Source organism: Aphelocoma coerulescens, chromosome 26 (genome assembly GCF_041296385.1).
Source record: "Aphelocoma coerulescens isolate FSJ_1873_10779 chromosome 26, UR_Acoe_1.0, whole genome shotgun sequence".
Lineage (NCBI taxonomy): Eukaryota > Metazoa > Chordata > Aves > Passeriformes > Corvidae > Aphelocoma > Aphelocoma coerulescens.
Genome location: NC_091039.1, coordinates 3,454,374 through 3,479,180, shown reverse-complemented (window position 1 = coordinate 3,479,180; position 24,807 = coordinate 3,454,374). Strand labels below are relative to the sequence as shown.

Below are 24,807 nucleotides of genomic sequence, written 5' to 3'. Positions count from 1 at the left end.
GTGGTTTTATGTTGTTTTGCTGCTACTTGTCATAAGGAAATTGTTTTCTCCTCCAGTGAAACTCACGCCACGAGGGCGGTGATAGCGGGGATCCCAGGCGGAAGCGTTGGCTGCTCTCCTACCTGAATGGCTGCTAAAAATAGGACTTAACTCAGCCTCAGGTATAAAAAGGCACCTCCCAGGAGAGCCTGAGATCCCTCAGCGCCCGTGGCCCAGGAGCTCGTCTTGACCTATGCCCAAAGGGGCAGAAAAACTGATGGAAAGGTAAAAACCAAACCAGCAAATAAGCAGTGTTGTGGTCAATGTACTGGAATCAATCGAAGCAGGATGAGGGTCGTGGCTTTGCCATGATTTAATTTAGTGGAATGATTTATTATTGAGTGTTTGGTGGGCTTTGGTGTTGGCTTCGATGAAGGGAACTTGCTCTTTCTGATCCCAAAAGCAGGTCGAGGTGGGGTGGGTGGGGGTGCCGTGTGTTGTGATGATGATCTTTGGGTCTGAGCAGAGGCTGATTTGCAGCTCCAGGGTGCTTTGTACAGCCAAGTGGGCCAGATTTCGGTGTCAGTTCCCCATGTGCTGTTCAGTGGTGGAGAAGTCTGGTTTGGGTCTGGTTCTTTGAAGGGTGAAATTGGTTTTGGAGGTAAAACCAGCACGAGGCACCATCATGGCCCTCTGGTTTTCCAATAGCAGCGTCTTTGGTTGAATTTTGCTTGTAAATGTAGAGAAAAAGGGTGATGGGAAAGGCAGGGATTGGTGCTCCGAGCTCCGTTCACAGCCCTGCGCTGGTGGGAGCTCACAGAAGAGCTGCGTCCTCACAAGGTGACCAAGACTGTTTGCAAGAGCCCACATCCCTTGGCCTCTCCAGGGGCTGGAATGATTTTTAGCAGCCAATGCTTTAAGGGGAAATACTCTAAATTCTGGGTTGTGTGGCTCACCGGCTGCTCCTGGGGTGTTGTTTTTCATCGCAGGGTGGGAACACGTTGCCCTGGGATAATGGGATGGTGTCTGGGTGATGTCCTTGCTGGATGAAACCCCTTGGGTGATGACCAGGCTTCCCCTGTGGGACATGCCCAGCCCATGTCCCCCCTCTCCACAGTTTCGGTTCCTTTATCAACGAGTCTGTGGTTGTAAAACCCCACGTGGGCCGTTTGCATCAGGAGCACTCAGATAACGACCATAAAAGCGACTGATCATTAACCAGGAGCATAAACAACCCCAGACACCCACAGCACCCCTGGGTGCCAGAATGGGGGAGGTTTCCATCAGGCCCGACCTGACTGCGCAGTGGCCTGGGGAAGGCAAAAACCAGACTGAAAATGTTGTTTTTCTCCACAGCAACACGCGGGCTCCGGTGGCGGAGGTGCCTCGGTGGGATGTGGGGATGCAGCCGTCGGGCAAGATCCTCTCACTGGACAGGCGAGAGGCCCAGAAGGTGCTGGAGATTTACGTCAAGCGCTCGCTGAGCTGCCATGAAAGCTCACTGGTGGGCAAAAAAACCCTTCAGGAGAGAGACAGAGGGCAAGGGAGGAAACTGGATGGGCTACAGCGGTCAGAAAGTGATTTCTGCACGTACTCATGTGCCAAACTCAGCCCCAGGAAGGAGCAGGAGGAGAGACTTAAAGCACCAGACCCGGAAGAGGCTTTGGATGATGACAGCAAAGCTCCCCAGGAGGTGCCTAAAGAGGGGCTGAAGCCCGAGAGGAAAAGCACAAAAAACTCTTCCCAGGGCAAAATGCAACATTTGGGTTCAAAACCAACCTGGCTGAAAAGTTTCTTAAATCTCTTCCTCAAGAAGAGCCCTGAGGACCAGAAGGAAAATGCAGGGAAAAAATCAAAGGAGAAAGATGTCAAAGCTCCTCAGGGCTCCAAACCAGAAGGAGCCAGAAAACACAGAGTAGACTCAAGCACATCCCCAATGTTGGGCAGGGCCCTGAAGAAGAAACCCAGTCTCAAGAAGGTTTTCTCCCTGAAGAAGCATGGGGAGGAGGAGCGGGGAGAGCCGGGATCTGGGGCGAGGAGCAAGCACCCCAGCTGCCTTCCCCTGCGGCACGTCCTGGCCCCAGCCCAGCCAGGTGGGACCTCACCCCCACCCCAGCCCTGAACCACCCCTGCTGCCAGCAGGACCCCACTGGCCTTCTTTGGGGAAAGCCATCATGTTTAGTGCTGGTTTCTAACCCCTCACAGGGTTTTCTTAGGCCTGGGATAGGTTTGGAGACTCCAGTCCCAACCTGCTGCTCCAGGAAGGATCGTTCTGCCCGTGCTTTGAGCACAGTCACCTCAAGTCAGCTGTTGGCAGTAATCACCCAAGCACAAGCTTTCCTCCTCTGGCAACCAAGGGTGTTTTAGTTTAAACCTGCATTTGAGACCTGAGATTAGATCCTAAGCCACTCTAGGGCCAACATTAAGCTGCTTGAGATTTGCCTTGGGGACGAGTGGGGGCAGCTGGCACAGCAGAGCCTGTGGGACACCCGTCCCCACCCCAGCCCTTCCCGTGCCAAAATGCTGCCGAGGAGATTTCTGAGGTGCTTTGGCAGATTCGGGGCAGGTCGCAGCAGCTCGGTCGCGGTTCAGGGAGCGCAGCCTTCACCTCGGAATGTGCTGATCCGGGCTGGGCACTGGCACCGGTCGCTGCCGCGGCTGCTGTGCCCTGCTGGTCGATTGCCAACAAACCCAATCCTCACTTCTGGATCCGTGTTTGTGTCCCAGCAGAGGCGGAGAGGCCCGATGGATACTACACACAAGTGTCCGAGGAGATTGGGCTGATCGTGCAGGGCGGCGAGAGCCGGGGGGGCACAGCTGGAGGACGTGGGGAGCCACCACAGCCCCCTGGCACCGACGGCGTCGGTGAGTGTTGGCCTTGAGAACAAACGTGCACGAGACTTGTCCCCTGCAGAGCCTGCATGGGATCCAACCCTGCTTCAACCCTGATCCCGGGGCTTTCGTGACCCCGAGAGCGGGATGAAGACTTTGTGGGAGATTTTCAGCATCAGGGTTTGATTGGGGGAGAGGGAAATTCACAGAATCCCAGAATAGTTTTTGGGTTGGAAAGGACTTTAAGGAAGATCACACTCCAGCCGCCCTGCCATGGGCAGAGACACCTCCCACTAGACCACAGAAAAGACAAAATTCAGAGGCAGGAGAGTATTTTTGCTGGCTGAGGGTAACAAGGGTAACAAGGCACTTGGCAATAGGTTGAAATGGGTTTTGGAAGGATGGAGGTGGATAATCATTGCTCAAGGAAATTTTCCTGGGGACTAAACAGCACATCTGGATGTGTGAGGCTCGGAGAAAGGGCTGGAGATAACCTGGTGTCTCTCTCTACAGATGAAACCATCAGGAAAATCGTTGCCCTGCTCCGGAGTGCAGGAGATGAGCTGGACAGAGAGGTGAGAGGAGAGCTGTGAACAGCTGGATGGGGCTGAGGGAATCTGGGCCAAGCTCTGCACTGATGTAAAATAAATACAGCAACACCATCGATTTCCCCAGGGCAGGGAAACGCTCAGTAAACTCAAGGAAATGGCAACTTTTAATTCCTTGCCTGGGTGTGATCGTGGCTGGCTGGCTGTCCTCCACCAGCTGCAGTCCTGGTGAGGAGTGAAGGCGTCAGCATGAGGGTGACACATGGAGTCATTCCCTCACGATGTGCACTCACTTGTCTCCCACCCAGGTGCGGGAGGACGCGCGGCTGCAGCTGTTCTTCAGGGACATGTCCTACAGCTCCTTCAAGAACCTGGCCGACGCCTACGTGCAGAGGGAGCTGACAGCCAGCAGGCCCAACATCAACCCCCAGGAGATCCAGTTTGCCTACACGGTCCATCTGACCGCCACGGTGGCCGGGATCTGCAGCCAGGCCGTGAACAGGATCATGGGCTTCGGCAGCCGCTACCTGGAGGATTCCTTTGTGCCCTATGGCAAAATGCTCCAGGTAAGGAGGAGGATGAGCCTGGGGCTGAGCTCCCAGCAGTAAGTTAGGGCAAGTGCCCAGGGAAGCTGCAGCTGCCCATCTGTGGAAGTGTTCCAGGCCAGGCTGGGCAGGGCTTGGGGCAACCTGGGGTAGTGGAAGGGGTCCGTGCCCGTGGCAGGGGGTGGAACGGGATGAGCTTTAAAGGTCCCTTTCAATCCAAAGTATTCCACGATTCTAAGAATGTTTCTTTCTGTCTCAGCAGAAGAGAGAAAAGCTCAGGACAGACCACTGTGACAGCCCAGACTGACAGCAGCTGCTGCGAAGGGCCTGCGGCGCCTGGGAACCCAAGAATGAAGATTTAGTGGTGGGAGGACAATCCCTGATGGTGACCTGGATGTGGGGGGAACTTCTGAGCTGGGGATTTAAAATCTTAATTTTAAGGAAAACCCCCATGACAGTGCCAGCAGTGTGAAATGCTTAAACCCCACCTGGCTGGGGGCAAAGAGTCTGTAAATCAAACAGAGCCCAGATTTCACCCTGTATTTGTATTCTAGCTCCTGCCAAGTGCTTGTGTTGAACCTCACGGGTTGTTGCTGTTTGTGTACATGTATTTATTTGCCTGCTTTTCTAAATGTATTTGTGAATGTACAACATAATTTTTGTAGTTTCTGCTACCAGCCAAGAATCCAGTTCGGAAAAAAAATCTGAAACTCAAATAAATTGGTGCCTAAATGCCAGCCAGGCTTGTCTGCTGGGTGTTGTGTTATAGATGGAATAATGTTTGCTTTGCTCCAGCTGCTGTGGGCTGCTCCTTTCTAGCCAAATTCTGAGTGGCACAAGGGACTCTCAGAGCAGATACACGGTGTTGTCCTGCCATCTTTACGATTTATAGGCCTTCCCTTCCCAGCAGAAGGAGATTTACTACCCAAAGCAGCTTGATCTGACACCAAGAACTGGGTAAAGCTCATTCCTGAGCGATGCAGGAGCTGTAACATCCTCAAGGACTGAGGGGATTTACAGCTGCTGGGGTCTCACCTATGAGCTCTAAGAAGATGTGAAATGTCAAAGCGATTTAAGCCCTAAACACTGGGAATGTTTCCAGCTCATCTTTGCCCAGATCCCTAAGTAGGGCCATGGATTAAGGCAGCTCGGGGCTGGTGGGGGGGGTTGCCAGGGCTCGGTGTGGTGGCACCAGCAGGAGCATCTCCTCTGCAAGGTTGGACCTGGCCTGAGGTGAAGGAGATGAAGTTTGCATTGTGCAGGAGGGATGTTCTAGTGGGTTGAAGGTGATGCTGGTGGCAAACGAACGTGTGGGTCTGTGTCACTGCCATGTGTGAGGTGACAATTCCCCCATGGGCCATGGATGACTGTCCAGGTCTGCCCAGCGCCTCCTCTCTGGGAGGATCTGACCTTCTTGGTCCTTGTAAAACCTGAAGTAAATGAAAATGGGGAAGCAGAGCCCTCGCAGGACAGAAGCAGCCCTTCCCCACCCAGATGCACGTCCCCAAAGCCTTCAGGGCTGTGTTTGACAGACACAGGGTGGAGTCACCAGCTGCCGAGGGCGGGGGGACACTTTGCAGGGGCTCCATCTAATTCACTCCGGGGTAATTAGGAGTGTGGAAAACATCAGATCCCACTCCTGGGTCCTACCAACCACAAGCGCAGCGTCAGCACCGCGATTCCTTCTGGCTGGGAACCAGCTCAGGAGATTTTACTGTGGGAGAAACTGGAGCCGCCCTCGTCTGTTTGCAACAGTCCCGACATTCCCGTTCCCTGCCCAGAGCCCGGGGGGCTGTGCCGGGCTGGGGCCAGGGCTGGGCGAGCTGTTGGTGGGGATGTGGTTAGAGGGTCACAGGATGCCCCAATTTGTTTTGCATCTGAGCTCATGCGGTGCCAGGGATGGGCTGGGATTTGCACGGAGCAGAAAAGGGCTCTGTCTCCTCACTGACTTCCCAGTGGAAAGACAAATACCCTCTGTCCCAGAGGATATCATCTTCCATCAGCACGTGGGATGCACCTGCCAGGTGAAACACCAGAGAGGAAAACTCCCATTCCCTCCTCCTGCACTATTCCCAACACCACAGCTGAACCAAGTACTCTCCTTCTCTGGTCACGGGACCTTTTCCCACCCATCGGGGCAGCCGTGCCAGGGGAACAAGGAGCCAAACCTGCCCAGGCCCTTGCACAAGGGGCTCCTGCTCCCAAAAACCCCAACCCAATGTGCAGGGATGCTGCTCCAGCTGGGCATGGTGGGATGAGGTCAGGAGCAACCACAGGTGCCTTAGAGCAGCACCCCAGGCCTCGTGGCTTTTGGAGCCCAGGTCCCATCCCGTGAGCAATTCCAGCACCTTGGATTAATCTCTGGGTTATAAAATTGGGACGTGATTGCCTGTGGCCACTGAAGATACTAAGAAGGTTTTAAAGAAGGGCAAGCTATTAGTCCTGGCGGCTTGAGCCGTTTCCAGCTCTCGGCATTACCTTCATCCTTCCCTAAACACCCTGTTGTGGCTTCCCACGGCGCAGACAATTGCCTTGCACGAAAATCCCCGGATCACGGACACCGGCCATCTGGGCTCTGATCCTGCCCGGGCAAAGCACAGCCCTGCACAGCCCCCAGTCCACCCAGAGGCTTTCTCCCAAACCCATCCCAGGCTGCTGCTGGGATCCTGTGTCTCCAAAGTCATCAGTCCCCACTAATCCTGCTTTGGAGTGCCGGGGCGGGGGGGGGGGGGGGGGAGGGCAGCTTAGAAAATCACCCTGGCACTTAATGAGCCAATTAATGCAAAATTTGCTGTCACTAAGAGGATGATGACAAGGTCTCATCTCACAGGAGCATGGAACTGAGCCAGGCAGGATGATGCCTCCTGGATGCTGTCCAGGCCATGGTGTTGGCAGCTGGTGAGGGTGCAGGGGAGATTTGGCACCTTGGCCGTTCTGGAGAAGCCCCCGGGACTCAGCGCAGGACAGAGCCATGTGTGGACAGAGGAGGGTGTTCCCACAGCTCCCATGGGATCATTTACACCTTTCCCAAACCTTGGCTGCCAGGGCTGGGCATGGCTGAGGAGGTGCAAGCACTGAGTGAAGCAGGAGCATCCTGCACCTCTTCATGCAGAGCCTGCTGGATCCCCCGGGGCTAAACAACAGGAACAGTTAATGCACAGGGAAAATGGGAACAGCCCATTCCAGCCTACAAACCCTGGTGCACTTCCACTGCCCTGGCCTGTCTGGACCAGTCACGGCAACAGGTGATACTTTTATCGTTCATGAACTTGTCAGTACTGAAAGAAAGACATGTAAATGAAGAGATTTGCTTTCCCAAGGGCTGGAGGAGCCAGTGGCATGAATCATATAGATCAAAGTTTTGATATCTCCAGGAGGTTGGTGGAGAGGCTGGGGCAGGTGAGAGACTCACCCAGTGAGGGAATAATGTGAAATATCAGACATGGGTAAGACAAGAAATTAGGGGCTCTGGTAAGGCTGTGGATCTAAAATCCCTGATTCAGACAAGTGTTCACTTGCAGGATAATCCCACTAATTATTAGATATATCTTGGAGCTGGCAACTCCCTCCTGTGTGTCCTGACATGCAGGGAGCACCAGAGACCAGCCCTGGCCATGCTGTGACCTTTACCTGGGGGGTTCCATGCAATGTCCAGCTGCTGATGGGCAGCTCCTGGTGACACTTCAGCCCAGGGACACTTTGCATGTCAACATGGGGGGACTCTGCTCCAGTTCCTGTCATGGGGACACAGTGATGGCTGGAGAAGGCAGGGAAAAATGTATGAAAATTTGGGGTGAAACAGCACTGCAAAGGTGGTATCAGGATGCTGGGACTATCCTGTGGTTCCCTGTACTGTCCTGGCCAGGCTGGGGCATGGACACAGGGAGGGAGAGCCTTGCTCCTTACCCTCATGCCCACATCGTGTTATACACACAGCCCTAATTCTAACGCATGGAATGTTTCCTCTCATGTGCAGCTCTATGGACTTGGACAACTGAAACTACACAATATTTACCAGTACTTAATAAATACATCTGTTGAAATGGCAATTTTTGTTCTGTATGTTGGCAGCAGCATTGGATCATTAAGACTGAAAAGACAAGAGATCCACTGCATTTCTCCCTAGTTTTTTAACTATCCCCCAGGCAACGTAGACAGTCCAAAGGCAGTTTGATTTTGGTTCAATAACCACAGGTTTGGGGAACATGGTGCTGCTGTAGGGCCTTATTGAGAGGGGAGAGAAAAACAAATCCAGCTCTTTGGTTTTTGCCCCCTGCAAACACTATCCAAGAGTCAGGCAAGAGCAAAACCCTTCCAGCAGGGAGAAAATATAAGGAGTATTTCCAAACCTAACCCAACGTAACGCCCTGCATCCACCCCTTGTGTAACATCCTCTGGCTTTAAGTGTCTTATACAAGCCTTTACTCACTCAGTACTGAGCTGTGCCTAAGCTGGGATTGATGGAGAATCCTATTTAGGAAAACACCCGCGGATGAAGAAAGCATGAGGCAAAGAGGAATTTTTGCACAGATGTTTCTGAGTGTGGCAGACCCAGTAACACTGGGACCCACTCCAGGAGGGCTCCTGGGGCACTGCAGACTCCTTGGCATGAGAGGGCAGTCCTGATTCAGCCCTGAGCATCCGAGCTGGCTGTGGTTGAGGATTATAAGAGCTGTTTTGATCAGGGGAAAATTTCTGTTTTTAGCACAGGCAGCAATTAAAATAGCTCGCGGATCTCAACGCCTCGGGGAGCTGTCATAAAAGGAGGCAGAAAATCCATCCTCTGGACTCTTCTGCAGCCAGAGATGAGCCTGGATGGAGCAGGAGAGAAGAGAGCCTGAGGTTCACCTGGTGAAAAAGGACAACCCAAGACCTCGAGCCAGATTCACTGCTTTGATCCCAAGATGGCTGTGGAGGATCTCCGGGCTTCCAGCACCCCTTTCTCACTCTCCTTTTCGGGCAGCGGCTTCCTGGCCCTGTACCAGGTTGGGGTGGTGCAGTCCCTGCTGGAGTTGGCTCCCGAGCTCCTCAAGTCCGCCCGCAAGGTCTACGGCTCCTCGGCCGGGTCGCTCATCGCTGCTGCCGTCGTGTGCGGCGTCGGCCTCGGTAAGAAAACCACGGCCTCGAGGCCTTACGGGAGCGCTTTTGTTCCATAAACCCAGGGGCGATGCCTCGGGGGGCTGGAGGGGCTGGTGGAACTCTCCTCGCCCAACAAACCCAAGGTGTTGGCACGTTTGGCAGCCAGCTCAGTGCAGTTTTGGGTGGTGTAAGCTGAAAAAGGCGGTTCTCACAGTCTGAGTGTTCTCCGGCTCAGCTGGTGGGCAGAAATTACAGGGGGAAATCTGGATATACCTGTATTCCTTTGGCTCCTTTCCTGCTCCTGCTGGAGCAGCAGATCTCCTGCCCTTCTGCTCTGAGGTCTGAGGAGTGCTGAGATGTCCCAAAGCCAGTCTGTGCAGCCGCAGGGGCTGGATTTGCCCATGGAAAGCCCTCTTTCCCCTATGGATCAGGTTTCTTGGGATCCTTAGCTACAAAGGGACACGAGTGGCTGTTGCACAGGTGACAGAGCTGACAGCCTTGTTTGCATGTCACTTTGGCTTATCCCACTCAACCTTCCCAGGACAAGGGGAGATGACGTGCGATTCCCATCTCCAGGTGCACCTCTCCCTGTGGCTGAAGCTCAAGGGCTTGTCAGCAGGATATTCCTGAAGGAACAGCAGTCTGCTCCAACCCGGGGCTGGGATTCCTCTTATTGCTGCTAAAGAGGTTTTCCTCTGATGCTCTTTCAACAACGTGTAAACAGGCCTCTCTAGCAACAAGATCCTCCATGTGTAGAATTAATTCAGAGTAGTTAATCCACTTTTAATAATCACATCCTCCCATATTTCCAATTAGTGCCCCTGTGTAAACAAGTGTACACAAGGCTCTGAAGGCTGATCCAAGTTCTGCTTCAAGCAATGGGGACATTCAGGAGGAGCAGAGAGTTTTAGGGACCAAATAATGACGGAGGAAGCCGGCAGGGAACACACAGTTCCTGAAACCTCTGGTGGATGCTGGAACTGTTCTGCTGCAGCTAAAAATAATTCAAAACATTGGCAGATATGTATAGACAAGGCAGAAGGGAACATTTCTGCCCACATGGGGATGAACTCCTCCACAAATAAGCAAGGGCCCCAAAATTTCTGATTCCTCCTGCTGCTGTAATGGATGGAGCTGGGGCTGTCCAGCAGTACAAATACACTCAGCACCTGCTCTTGCTGAGGGCACCAGTTCTGAACTGGGCATCTGCTTCTCTGGGGTGGAAGGCACCATCCACTTAAAGGGGCTGAGATGATTTTGTGCCCAAAATATCTTGCCCAGAGGAAGAAAAGACATTGTGGATAGTGATGACTCTGGTTATGTTTCTAACAAGGAAAATGAATGTGGCACAAGCTCTGTCATATTAATATTGGGGATGACAGGGGCAACAAGAAGGTGAAAGGTGTGTTTGGTGTCCCACAGGGTGGCTGCAGTCAGGTGCCCGTCCCCTGCCCTGGGCTGGGTGAGGAGCTCCAAGCTCCCAGAGCCAGGCTGTCCTCTGCGACCCCACCGGTCACCTCATGGGGACATGCTTGTCACCAGGCTAGTGCAGGCAGGGACAGTCACATTGCTGCCAGGGTCATCCTTCACTCGCCCCGAGTCAAAGCCCCGTCTAGACCCAAAGCCCCCAAAGCTGGGCTCGGCTCTCACCTCTTACCCAGCAGCTTGTGGGCAGTTTATCCATGTTTCCCCCCATTTCCAGGACACAGAGCAGCCAGACAGTGCCCTGGGGCTGCCCCACTTCCCTGGAGGTCTGGCTGTTTTGGCATGTCCTCTGTGCAAACCCGGCCAGCGTTAATCGCCCCGCGTGGCCTCAGCATCCGCTCAAACACACATTAACCCCTCTTAATGCCTGGGTTGCTCCAGTTGCCTTCAGGACAGTCCACCTAATCCATCTGTCCATCCACACAATCCCATGAGACTGCACGGAAACCTCTGCCCCTACCAGGCCTTGGTGCTGAGCCAGGCTCGTGGCCTCGGGCTGGTGCAGGGTCCCAGGGAGCCCACCTGGGTGCAAGGACAGCTCACATCAGTGCTGGATAAACTTACACCACAAGAGTTTAACCCCCCAGGTGGGATATTCCCCCAGGTGAGCTCCCCATGTCAGCAAAGGGACCAAATTCCCTCTGGGAATGGGATCAGGCTTCCTTCAGGGTTTGCTGCATTCCTCTTCCTTCCCATCACTGCAGAACCTTGAGAACCCGGAGTCTCCTGAGCCCTCGGCTGGGGCTCCAGGGCTCTGCTCCTTTAACCCAGCTCCTGGGATGTGCAGACACGTCATGGCTGTTAACACCACCCTGGAGGTCCCTCAGGTGAGCCTCAGGAATCCCAGCCAATGTGGAGCCAGGACACCCTGCTTGCAGGAAAGCCCTAAGCAGAAGAGGTGCCCCTCACCTCACCCGGGAGCCAGCCCAGCTCCCTGTAAAGCCTGGGGCTGCCCACCTGGAGAACCGGAGGTGGAAGGCAGGAATGTGTTGTGCAAGTCACATTGCCATGGATAACTCAGTGTGCCCCTTCCTGGGGCTCTCTGGAACCTTTCCCTAATCTCCACCAGGAACATCTTGAGGCCCCATCTCTGGTGCAGATGGCGATTTCACCAGTGGGGTCACACAACGATAGGATGTCCTTTGAGGACATTATGGGGGTGATGCCCCCCTTTCTGTCCTGCCACAATGTCCCCCACTGTAGCAGCAGTATAATCCTGGGGTCACACAGAGAGGCTGCAAGAAGCTGTATTTGTGAGGAGTGTTAAAAATAGAATTTAAAATATAACTATCAGTGCAGCAGGGATTGACTTTCTCTCCATCTTTCCCCCTGCCTCTGTTTCAGATGACCTAAAGGAGTTTTTCTTTGCACTGGCAACGGAAGTCAGGAAAACCATCCTGGGCCCCCTCTCTCCCAAGTGCAGCCTGCTGGCCAATCTCAAGGCTGTCCTGCAGCGGATGCTGCCGGAGGATTCCTACCTGCTGGCCTCGGGGCGGCTGCACATCTCGCTGACGCGGGTGGTGGACGGCCAGAACGTCATGGCCTCGGAGTTCAGCTCCAAGGAGGAGCTCATTCAGGTACAGAGACCTTCCTCTGGTGCTGTAGGAAGGTCTCCACCACCCGCCTGGGGTGGAGGTACCCCAAGTGTTGGTGGCTTTAACTGCACTGTTTTCTACCCAAGATGGGCAGAGAGTCAGGAGGCTCTGCCAGAGCTGTGGTCCTACCACAACGGGCTCCATGAGCTTGGGGGCAGGGAGGAAGATTTGAGTTCCAGCATCAGATGGAACAAATCATGATAAAAATGCAGCAGGTTTGTTTCCAGCCTCATCCAGCTGATGTTGGAGCTCTAGTAATGACTTTGCAAAGAGCCCTGTCAGTGCTGGTGGGACCTCTCAGCTCTCCCCAGAGGTCACTCCTCAGCAAAGTCCCTCTGGCAATAGATTTCCTTGTTGCCTCAGCACTTTCCTGGGAGGAAGGAGTTGGACAAAGCTGCTGCTGAACAACAAGCAGCTCATTAACCAGTAAATTATCTGCTGGGGGGAGAATCCCAGGGTAAAGCCCTAACAGAGCTGACTGTGAGGTCCTGGTCCCTTGTCCCAGGGAGACAGTAGAGGATGGCAACTCCATGGAGAAGTCAGAGTTCACCCCGTGGTGCCTCCTCCAGGTAACCCAGGAGCCTGGGGTGCTCATTCCCAGCTGATGAGATTGGTGGGAAATTGTTGCCAACGCCCCAGCAGTGGCTTTACCACTTACAAATCCCAGCAGGGTGAGGATGCCTTGTGAGGGTGTCTTGGTTTTGTCCAAAAACCTGCAAAGATGCAAACTGGCCCCAAAGCTTCAGCTTGACACCATCAAAGGGCAGTGTTGAACACAGATATGTAGATTTACAACTATTAATTCTGGCAGCTATAAAATTAAAAAATGCAGTTGTGCCCTGCTCCAGAGAAGTGTTTCCACTTTCTTGAAGCCTTTCTTGCCACAGTGCCCAGAAAAGTCCAGGTGGCACCAACAGCCTGGCTCCAGACTTTGTCAAGGCTGAATTTTGAGACACCAAGTCAACAGCTTTTGTCCAGAACTTAGACAGGAACGTTGACTTCTGCATTCCCTCTCCTCCCCAGGCTCTCCTTTGCAGCTGCTTTCTTCCTATTTACTGTGGATTCATCCCTCCATCCTACCGAGGAGTGGTGAGTGATATTTCCACTAAAACACACGCTCCCAGCAAGGGCTCTTGGATTTGAACTTTACATTCCTCTGAGCAGGGAGGGATAGGTGTGTCCAGGCTTTTTTCTTTAGTTGATGGAGGATGATAAAGCCCCTCAGCTTTTTCTTCACTGCATCCCGAGATGATAGCTGGGTGGAATTGCCATCTGGAGAGCCCCCTCCTGCTTTGCCCATGGACAGAGTGTGTTTGACCTTGCAGATGTCTGAGTAAGATAAGACGACGCCCACAGTGGGGACCTTGAGACACAATCCAGTTATCGCAGGCAGGGCCCTCTGCAGTGCAGGTTCATCCTTGGCTCAGGTGCTGACTTGCATGGCTGAGACATCAAGAGTTCGTGGGAGGATCCTCCCCCAGCCCTGTGCATTTCCATGCTCTGCTTGTCGGAGGGAAGGAGGAGCTCAGCAGTGTTTTCCAGTGCATTCACTTCCAGGGCTGGGGCAGCCACAGCTGCTCTGGGCAACCTGTGCCAGGGCCTCACCACCCTCACAGGGAAGGGTTTCTTCCCAATATCCCATCTAACCCTAATGGCAGTGGGAAACCATGGCCCCTTGTCCTGTCACTCCATCCATTGTCCAAAGTGTCTCTTGAACTCTCTTGGAGCCCCTTGAGGCGCTGGAAGGGTCTCTAAGGTCCCGGGAAATGTTCAAGGCCAGGTTGGAAGCGGCTTGGAGCAACCTGGGACAGTGGAAGGTGTCCCTGCCCATGGCAGGGGGTGGCACTGGATGACCTTTAAGGTCCCTTCCAACCCATCCCCGGGCCTGTCATTGCTGTGTGAGGCCCCTCTGCACTGCTATTTCATGAACACCTAATTCCATCAGCTGCCACTTCCAATACCCCTGAGATGGGTGGTAAATCCAGATTCCTTTTGGAATAGAGTGGTTGATATTTTCCTCGAACAGTGAGGAATCCCCCAGGGATCTGCAGGCAATTATTAAATGTGGGGACCCTACTGCTCAAGCTAAGGACTTGAAAGTTATACAATGCTGTGCATTCGGTGATGTCTGAATTGGCTCTTGACTGCCAAAAATTGTTGTACAAAGTTTTGTGAAGGAAAAGCATTATATTTCTGTTTTAATAACTGCTGTGGATTACAGCACCTGGTCAAGGAGCTGGCTGGGTGCCACAGGCAGGGCTGGGGAAGGAGCTGGCAGTGGGATAAAGAGCACAGGTGGGATGAGACGCTGTTGGAAGTGGGAAGGGAGGCCAAGCTGGGACGGGCTTGTGGCAGGAGTGTCACCAGTTCAGCTACTGGTTCCCAACTCGGTGACACTGCAAAGGTCCTCAAAGCAAACCCTCCCTCTGCTCCTCCCCCAGCGCTACGTGGACGGAGGCTTCACGGGCCTGCAGCCCGTGTCCAGCCTGGAGGAGCCCGTGATCACCGTGTCCCCGTTCACCGGCGAGCTGGACATCTGCCCCCGCGACTGCCCCGCCATCTTCTTCTGCTTCCAGATCTTCAATGGCAGCATCCAGATCTCCATAGAGAACCTGTGCAGGATCAGCTACGCTCTCTTTCCACCCAGCACCATGGTGAGCCCACCAGAACTTCTCCCAGCTTAGCTTTGGTTAAAAGATTAATGCTGCTCCTGCCTTCTCAAAATTGAAGGTTCAGCTCAATCTCCACTGTTAATTAATGGGGTTTCAAAGGGAGGGGGCAGCTCCACTGTTTCTGCAGTACATTTTTGGGCGAGACACTGCTGATGGGTGGCCAGCTTGAGATGGGGTCCACAACCTGCAAAAGACCAGACAAAACCAGGTGATCTCTAAGGTCCCTTCCAACCCAAACCATTCTGTGTTTCTCTGACTGGTGCTGTGGTGGTTGGAAACCAACCAGTGCTTGCTGCCTTCCCAAATAGGCCATCCCAACCCTCCACAGTCAAACAGCTTTAGATAGATCCTGTAGTACTGGGATCAGGGCTCCTTAGCAACCTCAAGTGTTTCTCCTTGCAGGTCTTGAACGACATTTTCTCCCAGGGGTACCAGGACACTGCCCTTTTCCTGTACAGGAACAGTAAGTGGCACCCCAGGACCCGAGGGGCACCTCCAAGTGTGACACAGACACACATCATCCCTTTCTCTCTGTGTCTCCCAGATGCCTTTGGCTTTAACTACTTTGATGGCAATTTCCGCTTCGGCAGCACCTGTGGGAAGAACGACTCTGGACAATCCAGTGGGACATACCCCGGCCTGTACAAAAGGGTCCCTCAGTGCCTGACCCCTTACTTCCTGCCAGGTAGAGGATTTGGGGTGCTCAGCTTGTGTTTAGGGCTGCTGCAGCCTTCAAGAGGGGCATTGTTATATTTAAGACATTCTTGAGTTTTTTCTCACAGTAAATACTTCTATCACAAAGAGACTTTGTAAGAGTGGCTCAAGCTGGACTCTGGCTTGGGCTTCAGTACCTGCCTGAGCTGGAAAAGAGGAATGATTGCATTTATTTCATTGCTTGTAATTACTGGTCTTTATTTCCTTCTGTGCTGTCATTCCTGGGTGCAGGCTTGTGGAAGAAGGAGCAGGTGCATGGACTGCAGGACCCACTGGCGATGGTCCTGCTGCAGCCCTACAGGCTTCCAGCCTTATTCAGGAAGGGGTAAGAACATCCCAACAGAGGCATTAGGGAATGACACACAAACCAGGGGCTGTGCCTCCAGCAGCAGCAGGGCAGCTAAAGGGACACACGAAGGGATTTGATGTTCCCTGAAGGCAAGATCCAAGGGAGAGTGGGTATGGCTGGGTATGGTGTTCCATAGGATCTCCTGGTTATGGAAAAGATTATTACAGTGTGCATTTACCATGAACACCCTCCCCTTTTGCTGCCTTTAGCCATCATTAAACTCAGCCTGTTTATTTTGCTTTTGCAGGGTGAAGACAGTGTGGGGACTGCTGGAAGGTGTCAGCTCCCTGGTACAACGACTCCACAGACTGCTCCAAACCTTGGTGCCTGGTTTGCCCAAGAGAGTCATGGACAGGAGGTGAGGGGCTGGGGGGCTGCAGACCCTCAGCAGAGAGAGAGCAGGGTGCAGAGCAGGGAAACCTTTGGGAACCTCACCCGTGGGTCACTGATGCTGAGCATGGCTAAAAACTCTAAATCTGGAGTAGCCCACATTAAAAGTAGCTATTTTTTTTATCCCTGTGATATTATTTTGATATCTCAAAGGAGCTACAACCCAGCTTAGTGCCACTTCCCTAGTGCAATACATTCGTGTTCCAGATATTTATCTGCTGGACTCTGTCCTGGCAGGACACCAGGCACATTCTCCAAGATCCTGAGAGATGTTCTGGAAGCAGGCTCTAGGGATTTAAGGCATATCCTCCCCAGATCTGCTTGCGAGTTCCCTCCTGTGCAGCTGCCCAAGAGACTCGCAATGATTTCACTCTGAAGCAGCTGTGAGAAAGCCCTTTGGGGTCAAACATTCATGAAGCTGCTCATCCCTGTCAGGACATCGACCTAGCCTCAGCTCTCACCTTGTTCCCACAGATAACAAGGATCATCCTGGCGGAGCCCTGGGGGTCTCCAGCGCTGACTCGGGATGTGGTGGGCAACACCAGCACACACCAGCACGGCTGCTGGTTCTCGAGGCAATTTCTGGGGAGTGTTTTTTCCTTCAGAACCTGTCTGGTTCTGTCTCCAGTGCTGCCACTGCAGTGCCCCTGCTCAGGCCTGACCTGCTTTTCCATGATGGCCGAGGCAAAGCTTCGGTGCTGCTCCTGGGACCCACCCCAGGCTGCAGGGACCACTGGGCAGCTTCACCTGCAGACCTCACAGCCCAGACCTTTCCCTGCCCACTCCACTTCCCCCCCCACCAGCAGCATCCCTTCCCTGCTTTAATGCAGATTACAGGGTGGGCATTTGCCAGGAAATGCCATGTTTTAGTGTTTTCCTCCCACTCAAAAACTTTCAGAGAGACTCCTCAGAGAGAGAGAGAGACAGAGAGAGAGAGAGAGGGAGAAGCTTTAGGGAGCGTAACACTGGGCAGGAGCTAATTTTTCTACAGTTCCCTGAAGTTTTTTTACCAATTACCAATTCTTGAGCTTCACATCTCCCCATAGCCCTGCTTCTCCTGTCTGTGGAGGTGGGAGTGCATTTGGATCCCCCTGGAACATGCAGTTGTGCAGAAGGATGGAGAAACATAAAGATTAACTTCCCCCTACTCCCGACTCCTGCAGGCTGCATGTCCGGACATTTCACAAGGAAATGAGTTCTTTGCCTGCAATTGTCTGTAACTCACGGCCACACACAGAGCATGGCCCAGGCCAACACACCCTGTGCCACTGGTCTGCACACAGAATTAATTGGCAGCACTCTTAATTATCCCAAATCCATGCTGCACATCAGAGGTTCTGGATTGGCTTTGCCCCAACTGTGTCTCCCACTTTTGTTGGTTCCAGACAGGCAACAAATGGATCCCAACAGCAGCAGCTGTTTATTGGAGTATATAGCCTGTTTAATTGCACAAAGGGAAGGGGAACAGAGGGAAGTTTCATCCAAAGGGCCCTGGAGACTGCAGGAATTAATGTGGGGAGTAGCTGGAGGCAGCTTTGATGTAACCAGACTCAAAGTTAACTATGAGTGCTGTGTGAAAGATCAATATCCTGTGTTCTGCCGTCTTTGGTTGAAATCAGTGACCTGGGAATATTTTCTCTGGAATGATTTTGCTCAAAGAAACCGGGATGCTTATTTCATAGAATCATGGAATGGTTTGGGTTAAAAGAGAGCTTAAAGATAACCCAGTTCCACCGCTGCCATGGCAGGGACACCTTCCACTATCCCAGGTTCCTTCAAGCCCCATCCAGCCTGGCCTTGGACACTTCCAGGGATCCAGGGGCAGCCACAGCTGCTCTGGGTACCCTGTGCCAGGGCCTCAGCCCCCTCACAGGGAAGGATTCCTTCCCAATATCCCATCTAACCCTGCCCTCTGGCAGTGGGAAGCCATTGACCCTTGTCCTGTCCCTCCCTTTCCTGATGAGGGGTCCCTGTCCAGCTTCCCTATAGCCCCTTCAGATCCTTGAAGGGGCTGTGAGGTCTCCACACAACCTTCTCTTCTCCAGGCTGAACGGCCCCAAGTTTCTCAGCCTGTTTCCACAGGGAAGGTGCTCCAGTCCCCTTAGAACTTTCTGGCCCATTTTGATGGATCCCGTTTGCATTGGATCCTGTCTGCTCCTGTCTTCCATGCATCCCAGATGGATTTACATCTCTCAACCACTGCAGCCAAAGCCAGGCTGCTCAAATCCAGCTGTTGCTGCCACAGGGCAAAGTGGAAGGCTCAGAGACAGCCAGCCCTCCCCAGGCAGGGACAATCAGCCCAGCATTGGCTTCTGCACCTCTGCTCCCTCCCACTTATCCAACAGCTCCTTCTCCAGGCTGCTGCAAGCACCATGCCCCTCTCCAGGCAGGAGGATATTACCATCTCAGTCAGCCTGGGGCAGTTACCCTATTGAAATGGGGATTAGAATCCCCCAAAGAAAATTCTCATCCAGGAATTGGACCTCCAAATCCATTAAATGCATCTGCAAACCTCAGCCACAAACAGTTTGAACTGCCCGGTGTATCCCACCTGCCCCATGTGGGGCTTGATCATAAAAAGCTGGTAAAACTTTGAGAACTTTAACAAAAAGCAATCAGCAAGGAACCCCCAAACTAAAATGGTCTCAGCACAGAACTCTGCTGCTCCAAAGCTCCAGAAGTGAGCAAGAAAGAAGTATTTAACAATTCAGTATTCAAATCAGCTGGGTTTTGCTTTATTAGCCCCTGATCTTTTCAAGCAAGCAGAGCTGGCGCTGTCTCCTCTTGGAGACATGAGCTTGGAGCTAATGGCAACAGGAGGCTTTGCCAGAGGCAATGGATAGAGGCAAAGTTTGGCATTGATTGGAATCATCTTGTGCAGGAGCTTGTTTCACCCCAAGGAAGCAAAGCGGGAGCCCCAGCTGCACCCAGTGGGGACAGAACCAGCCTGAAATGTCTCCTCTCGGGGTGGACCACGGGAATCATCCGGGGGCTGTGGCTCTGCCTGTGCTGTGGCATTGCTGTCACAGTCCATGTGCTCCTCAGGACAGGTCGGGCTCTGCCTTCAGGCTGGCTTCCAAGTTGCTCATTGCCTCTTTAGAGCATAAACTGGGGTCAAAGGCAGCAGCGGGGTCACAAATGCTCTTCTGTGGCTGACCTGGCCCTAAAGGGAATAAAACCACGCTGGTCAGTCTGACAGACACGTCTGGCAGCTCCTGTGGGACAAGCTGGATTCAGGTGCCTGGTCAGAGCTGCTTGCCTTCCTCCTGTTGTCTAAAGGGCAGCAGGTTTTGGTAGCCTCAAAATATTACCCTTGTACCCTGTCCTGTTGCTCGTCTCATTCTGCTTTGAACTCAGCAGAAATGTGAAGCCTGAGGTGGACGGGATGAGAGTCTGGAGACAACCCAAGACAGCAGGAGCTCCCTCTGGAGCTGGATCCCTCTGCAGGTCAGGAGGGAAGAGTCCTTGAGTCTGATCCATGAAACGGAGCCCAACAAAGCCGAGCACTGCCCAGTCCTGCCTGTGCCTCTGGCTGTTGGCTGCAGGTGCTGCCTCCAGTCTGGGTACTAAGGAGGGTGCAGTTCCTTGTGCAGTTGTCCTGCTGGGCACACGGATGAGAGGCAAGTCCATGTGGAGAACCTGCTAATCCAGCCTGAGCCCCGTGGGATTGCAGGCTCCAGACACTTGTCCTCTGGAAATATCACTTGTTCAAGAAATCAGGTACAAGTTGTTCACAAGTTTATCCCCCTGCTGCTTTGGTAGCATCAATGATATCCTAGCATTGCACAGACAAACAGTGAAAGAGCCTTAGCCTGGCCTTGATCAGCAGGGCTTTTCCTTCCCAGAACTGGAAAATCTGATGTGCTTCTCCTCTGGAGATCGAGAGCCTGGGCTCACCCCTTGGATGCTCTCTGGCCTGACAAATGAGTCTGATTCCTCCCACAGGAGGAATTTTTCACCTGAGGCTGCTCAAAAATGTTGCAGCCCAGCTGCAAACCAGAGACAGAGATTCCTGATAGGCCAGAGCTGCCCAGCATCCAAAGAAAGCTCATGCCCACTGTGTTGCTTCCAAAAGCTCCACGAAGCTCAGACTGATGGAGCCTTTAAAAAAGCAACCAGGGAAGCAACTTCTACAGCCTAACACTGTGTCCTGCATTTCTTAGTGGGCCTAGAGTTGGTTTGTTTCCAAAGGACATCTCGTTCTTGCTCCCATTTTATGTTTCCCAAGCTTTTCTGTTTAGGTCTGGAATGGTAACGATCCTATTCCTTCCCCTTCGTATTCCTCATTTGTTGTGGGCCTCCTAGATATAGCAGATTGTGTCTTTTTTCACTTTTAATTGTGGCTACATTTTAAAGAATCCCCAGGTTGAAAAAACTGTGTAATTTTTCCTAAGCTGATAAATTCTGAAATGTTGAAAGACTCAGAAAGAAAAAGAAAATAAAGAGTAAAATGGAAAGAAACTTGGCATTTCATCAGATGCTTCTTTGTATTTTTTAGTAACAACAAACTGGAAACTGAAGTGCTGAGGTTTCACAGGTTTTCCATGCAAAACTAAAATGGGAGTGGGCGTTATTTTGCATAGGATTGCAGAAAACGCTAAGTTTTGGATTTAAACCTGCCTTGTGTTGCTTCAGAATAGCACAGGTAGAGGTTTACCTGCAGCTCAAATATGCTTTCCTTGCCCTAAGTCTTTCTGTGGCTGCAGCCAGAGTTCCTAAGAAGCTTGGATTTGGCTGGCACAGCAAAGGCAGCTTGAAGCCTTGAGACACCCCTACTGAAGGGATGTGTGGGCAGAACCGGTTATTACCTCACAAGGGGAGTAAATACGTGGCCTTCTCCATGGGAAGGGCTCCTTGTCCATGGAGCCCTTCTGACGCAGCCACAAATGAAGTCCTCAGTCCTCACCCAGATCGAGGGTGAGGGCTCAGCGTGAGGCCTCACTCGTAAGCCCTGAGCTGGGAGGGAACTTTCTCCCATTCCCAATGTTCTCACCTGCCCCAGAGCCTCTTTGGGCACTGACAGCCCTGGGCAAGTGTCACTTGGAAACGGATGGGGTAAAGCAAGTGCTGGTTCTTTACCTTCCTGGGGGTGGAGAAGGTGGTGTGGGCCTTCCTATTCCTCTTCATCGGCTGCCTGGCCAATCCCTGGATTCTCTTTGGAGTCATCCTCATGATCCGTGGCTCTGGAGTGAAGAACTCTCAGTTGTGGCTTCACGTGCAGGGTCTCCTCACCTTTCTGATGTGATTCATTGGCCAAGGAAAGCGTGAAGCCCTCGAAGTAATCCACCTGGAAATCCCCTGGTGGGAAGAGAAGCCAGCTCTCACTGCTTGTTGCTCAACTGCCAGGTCTGCAGCAGTGCGAGGCATGACCTGGGTTGACTGGAAACCAGAGATAACTGCTGACCCCAGCGCTCAGGGATCACCAAACACTGCTGCTCTGTGCCTCAGGGGGTTATCACACACCACACAGGGCACCTGAGCCTGCGCTTCCCTCTAGAGGCCCTGGGACCTGTGTTCCCTGGGAAAAAGCTGTCTCATGCCCAGTGTGGCAGAGAAGAGGGGAGTGTGGCTCCAGAGGGAGCTTCTGGAGAGGCCAGGGCTCAAGTAATGCTGGCAGTGCCAGGAATACAGGCATTGCTCTGCCCCAGGCACTCTGGGGCAGCATCTCTTACCTTGTGTCAGCAAAGCAATGACGTAAGGGAAGCACCCAAGCTACCTGTCCTCACTCCCAGTCACTTACTCAGTCTTTTCAGGAAGGAGACCGTGTCCTGGTAGCCCTGGATATAAAAGCGGTCCATGGCCTGTGGGGGGAGGTGGCAGTCAGGGCAGCTGGGCTGCTGCAGGGGGCTCGTGGCTCTGGCTACCTGGAGGAGCAGCTCACCTCACGTGAGGGAAGCTTAAAAATATGGTATAAGCGGCAGATGTTCATTTTTGAGATCTGTAAGATAGAGTCAGCGAGCTGGAAGGTCAAGAAGGCAGCAGGGCCGTCCTTGGGGCAGATGTCGTATTCTCCAGCGAAGGCAGAGATGGTGATGGTGGTGCGGGACACGAAGTCAGCTGTCCACATGGCCACCTCGCCATCCACATAGCGCTAGGAGGCAAAAGAGGGAGCCCTGAGCCTTCCCCTGGGCAGAGAGAGCAGTGCTGTTCACATGGGCAAACACTTGGGGCTTGTTGCCCAGCCAGGCCCACAGCAGCCTGAGGTTCTGGGGCTGCAGAGATCCCCTTCCAGGCAACTGCCCCAGCCGCTGCTCCCCTGCTCCAGGTCCACACCCTGATCCTCCCTTCCAGCCAAAGAACTGCTGCAATGGAAGCAGCAGGAAGTGCAGCAGAAGGCAGCTGAGGCCACCGCAGGGACAGGGGAAGATGGACAGTTTTGTGAGAAGCTGGGTCCTGTCTTGCAGTGAGGTCACATTTTGGGGCCCTGTTCTTCCCTCTGCAGACACTGTGGGAACACAGCCTCGAGCTACGCTGGTGGCAAACCCAGGTAGAAACATCCTTAATGGCACCACTGGAGAAAGGCCAGAGGCTGGAGGGGCCCTGGGCCGGAGCTGGGACCGGGTCTGCAGCCCACAGCGCTACTCACCACCCCACGGTACGTTGGAGGGCACAACCCAAAATACAGCGGGATGAAGCAGCTGCACGTCACGGCCTGTGGGTGAGACGGGAAGGACAGGGGTGAGCGAAGAGCCACGGAAACTGCTGCCTTTGGGAGTGGTGGCTCATCTGTGAATGCCAAAACAGGGGCCCCCAGCTGGGTTATTGGGTGCCACTGACCAACGTGCACCAGACCATGGCTGATACCCACAGCCAGGGCAGAGACGTAGGAAGGGAAGCTGTGAGATGCCTCAATGTGCTCCCTGCCTGTTCAGGATAACTCAGACAGCAATCAAAAGGGCTGATTTGTAAAAATCATTTCAGCTTGTCTGGATTCAGAGGGTGGCCAGCACAGAAATAATGGCATGGACCTCAATGGACCAGGGCCTGTTAGGATAAGACATGAGGTGATGGTTTATAACTACGAGGGTGAGATTTAGATACTGGGAAGAAATTTTTTACCGTGAGGGTGGGGAGGCCCTGGCACAGGGTGCCCAGAGAAGCTGTGGCTGCCCCTGGATCCCTGGCAGTGTCCAAGGCCAGGTTGGATGGGGCTTGAGACCAACCGGGGACAGTGGGAGGTGTCCCTGCCCATGGCAAGGGTGGCACTGGATGAGCTTTAAGGTCCCTTCCCACCCAAACCATTCTGGGATTCTGTGCTGTGGGACATGGCCGGGCAGCAAATGTCACACAGCTCCTCCCTCACAGGGTGCCTGTGGCTGCTCCCACCTGAATCAGCTCCTCCTTCGAGGCAAACTCAGACACTGTCACAGTTCTCCAGTCGTGCACGCGGGTGAGGACAATGTGCAGCTTCCCAGACACCAGCTCGTGGGCATTTGGAGGCAGGAATTTGCGTAAGGCACCCCTTAAGATTCCAAGTATCCTTCCTCCGGGGCAAAAACCCCAGAGAGTAGTTTTCAGAGCACTGAGGACATACTCCTTCATCTCATCTGAAACAAAGCAAAGCAAAGCAAAGCAAAGCAAAGCAAAGCAAAGCAAAGCAAAGCAAAGTAAAGCAAAGCAAAGCAAAGCAAAGCAAAGCAATCATTCTATATCCCTTACATTGTTCTTTATGCACAAATATGTGTTATTTAGGCACTTTCTGAGCTGCACTTCCACCTGCCAAAGGGGTACTTTATCCTGCTGCTAAATGCTCATATCGAGCCATTGTTTTCATTAGGGCGGAAGCTCCCATGAGTGGACCCAAATTTTCCAGGGACTTTCAGTATTGCAGGAGGTAGAAGTATTCTGCTTTCTTTTCCAATTTCTCTCCATTTTCTCCACAAGACATCTTAAAAGCTTTTGGACATTGGAGAGAAAATTAACAGGAAGCCTTTGTATAACATTTCCTCCTGTTTCCTCTATGCCCTGCTCATGTGTTTTCTTTCCCCTCTTTGTTTTGGGACTCTCCCAGCAATCCCAAATGCCTTATTAGGGAGAGCACCTCTGCTTCTTTTCTTAGATATGCTTGTCATTAATTCAAGTTTTTAAGATGCAATGCCTGTATCTACTCTGTTTTCTCTGTTTTCCACTCTTCAAGAAGCCAATAAAGCAAAAAACCTGAGGAATTGACCATGGAGAATGAAACAAAAATCTTTTGCAACTCCAAAACTCCCAGCTATTCCATCTCTTTAGACACAAAATAAACAGAAGTGTGTAGCCCTTACCCACATCACATCCACACAATCCAGCTGTAGCCATAACTGATCCTGAAGATGATCCATAGATCCTGTGTGCAGATTTCATTATGTCAGGAGACAAGTCCTGCAAAGCAGTTAACACTCCAGCTTCGTATATAATCAAGAAACTACAGCCTCTAAACAGTATAGAGTAAGGTCTTCCCTCTTTTCCACTTATTTTCAGCATCTCTGCTAACTCCAAGCACCCCAACAACAAGAAAAGAGCTGCCCAACAGCTTCAATGGGTTTTCCAGAGCCAGCCAACCCTCAGCTGTGGTTCTCTTTCCAACCACACTCTCAGTGTCTTATATCCCTCGGTTTGACATAAACCTCTGAGCCAAAC

The 24,807-nt window shown here is 52.7% G+C and overlaps 3 protein-coding genes across 4 annotated transcripts; 2 read left to right on the top strand and 1 right to left on the bottom strand.

Moving 5' to 3' along the window:
* Positions 1 to 211: 211 nt before the first annotated feature.
* BNIP5 (BCL2 interacting protein 5) lies at positions 212 to 4,641 on the top strand. Of its 2 annotated transcripts, none has more exons than XM_068995843.1 (6): positions 212 to 264; positions 1,336 to 2,072; positions 2,710 to 2,844; positions 3,325 to 3,386; positions 3,668 to 3,925; positions 4,167 to 4,641. In XM_068995843.1, the coding sequence occupies exons 1-6, from the start codon at positions 233 to 235 to the stop codon at positions 4,209 to 4,211; spliced, it is 1,269 nt and encodes a 422-aa protein (XP_068851944.1). In that variant the 5' UTR covers positions 212 to 232; the 3' UTR covers positions 4,212 to 4,641. The 2 variants fall into 2 exon arrangements, with proteins under 2 accessions (XP_068851944.1, XP_068851943.1); XM_068995842.1 differs by having other exon boundaries at positions 2,707 to 2,844.
* Positions 4,642 to 8,808: 4,167 nt separating this feature from the next.
* Positions 8,809 to 16,160, top strand: PNPLA1 (patatin like phospholipase domain containing 1). The gene is made up of 8 exons (XM_068995574.1): positions 8,809 to 9,010; positions 11,813 to 12,045; positions 13,087 to 13,152; positions 14,505 to 14,717; positions 15,138 to 15,198; positions 15,280 to 15,420; positions 15,681 to 15,774; positions 16,046 to 16,160. The coding sequence occupies exons 1-8, from the start codon at positions 8,809 to 8,811 to the stop codon at positions 16,158 to 16,160; spliced, it is 1,125 nt and encodes a 374-aa protein (XP_068851675.1).
* A 5,276-nt stretch (positions 16,161 to 21,436) lies between these two features.
* LOC138098776 (omega-hydroxyceramide transacylase-like) lies at positions 21,437 to 24,497 on the bottom strand (the record flags this gene model as incomplete). Its single annotated transcript, XM_068995573.1, has 6 exons — positions 24,453 to 24,497; positions 23,515 to 23,735; positions 22,775 to 22,840; positions 22,070 to 22,279; positions 21,929 to 21,989; positions 21,437 to 21,486 (listed from the first exon to the last, which is right to left on the bottom strand). Coding segments are annotated over exons 1-6 (642 nt in total), but the record flags the coding sequence as incomplete, so codon positions are not given.
* Between the last annotated feature and the right edge of the window lie 310 nt (positions 24,498 to 24,807).

Bases quoted from the DNA above. Each gene is read 5' to 3' on its own strand.
- BNIP5 (XM_068995842.1), top strand. From the start codon at position 233: ATGCCCAAAGGGGCAGAAAAACTGATGGAAAG. The intron at 2,845-3,324 runs GTGAGTGTTGGC...CTCTCTCTACAG, and splicing joins CCCTGGCACCGACGGCGTCG to ATGAAACCATCAGGAAAATC. The intron at 3,926-4,166 runs GTAAGGAGGAGG...CTGTCTCAGCAG, and splicing joins CCTATGGCAAAATGCTCCAG to AAGAGAGAAAAGCTCAGGAC.
- PNPLA1 (XM_068995574.1), top strand. From the start codon at position 8,809: ATGGCTGTGGAGGATCTCCGGGCTTCCAGCACCCCTTTCTCACTCTCC. The intron at 13,153-14,504 runs GTGAGTGATATT...CTCCTCCCCCAG, and splicing joins CTCCATCCTACCGAGGAGTG to CGCTACGTGGACGGAGGCTT. The intron at 14,718-15,137 runs GTGAGCCCACCA...TTCTCCTTGCAG, and splicing joins TCTTTCCACCCAGCACCATG to GTCTTGAACGACATTTTCTC.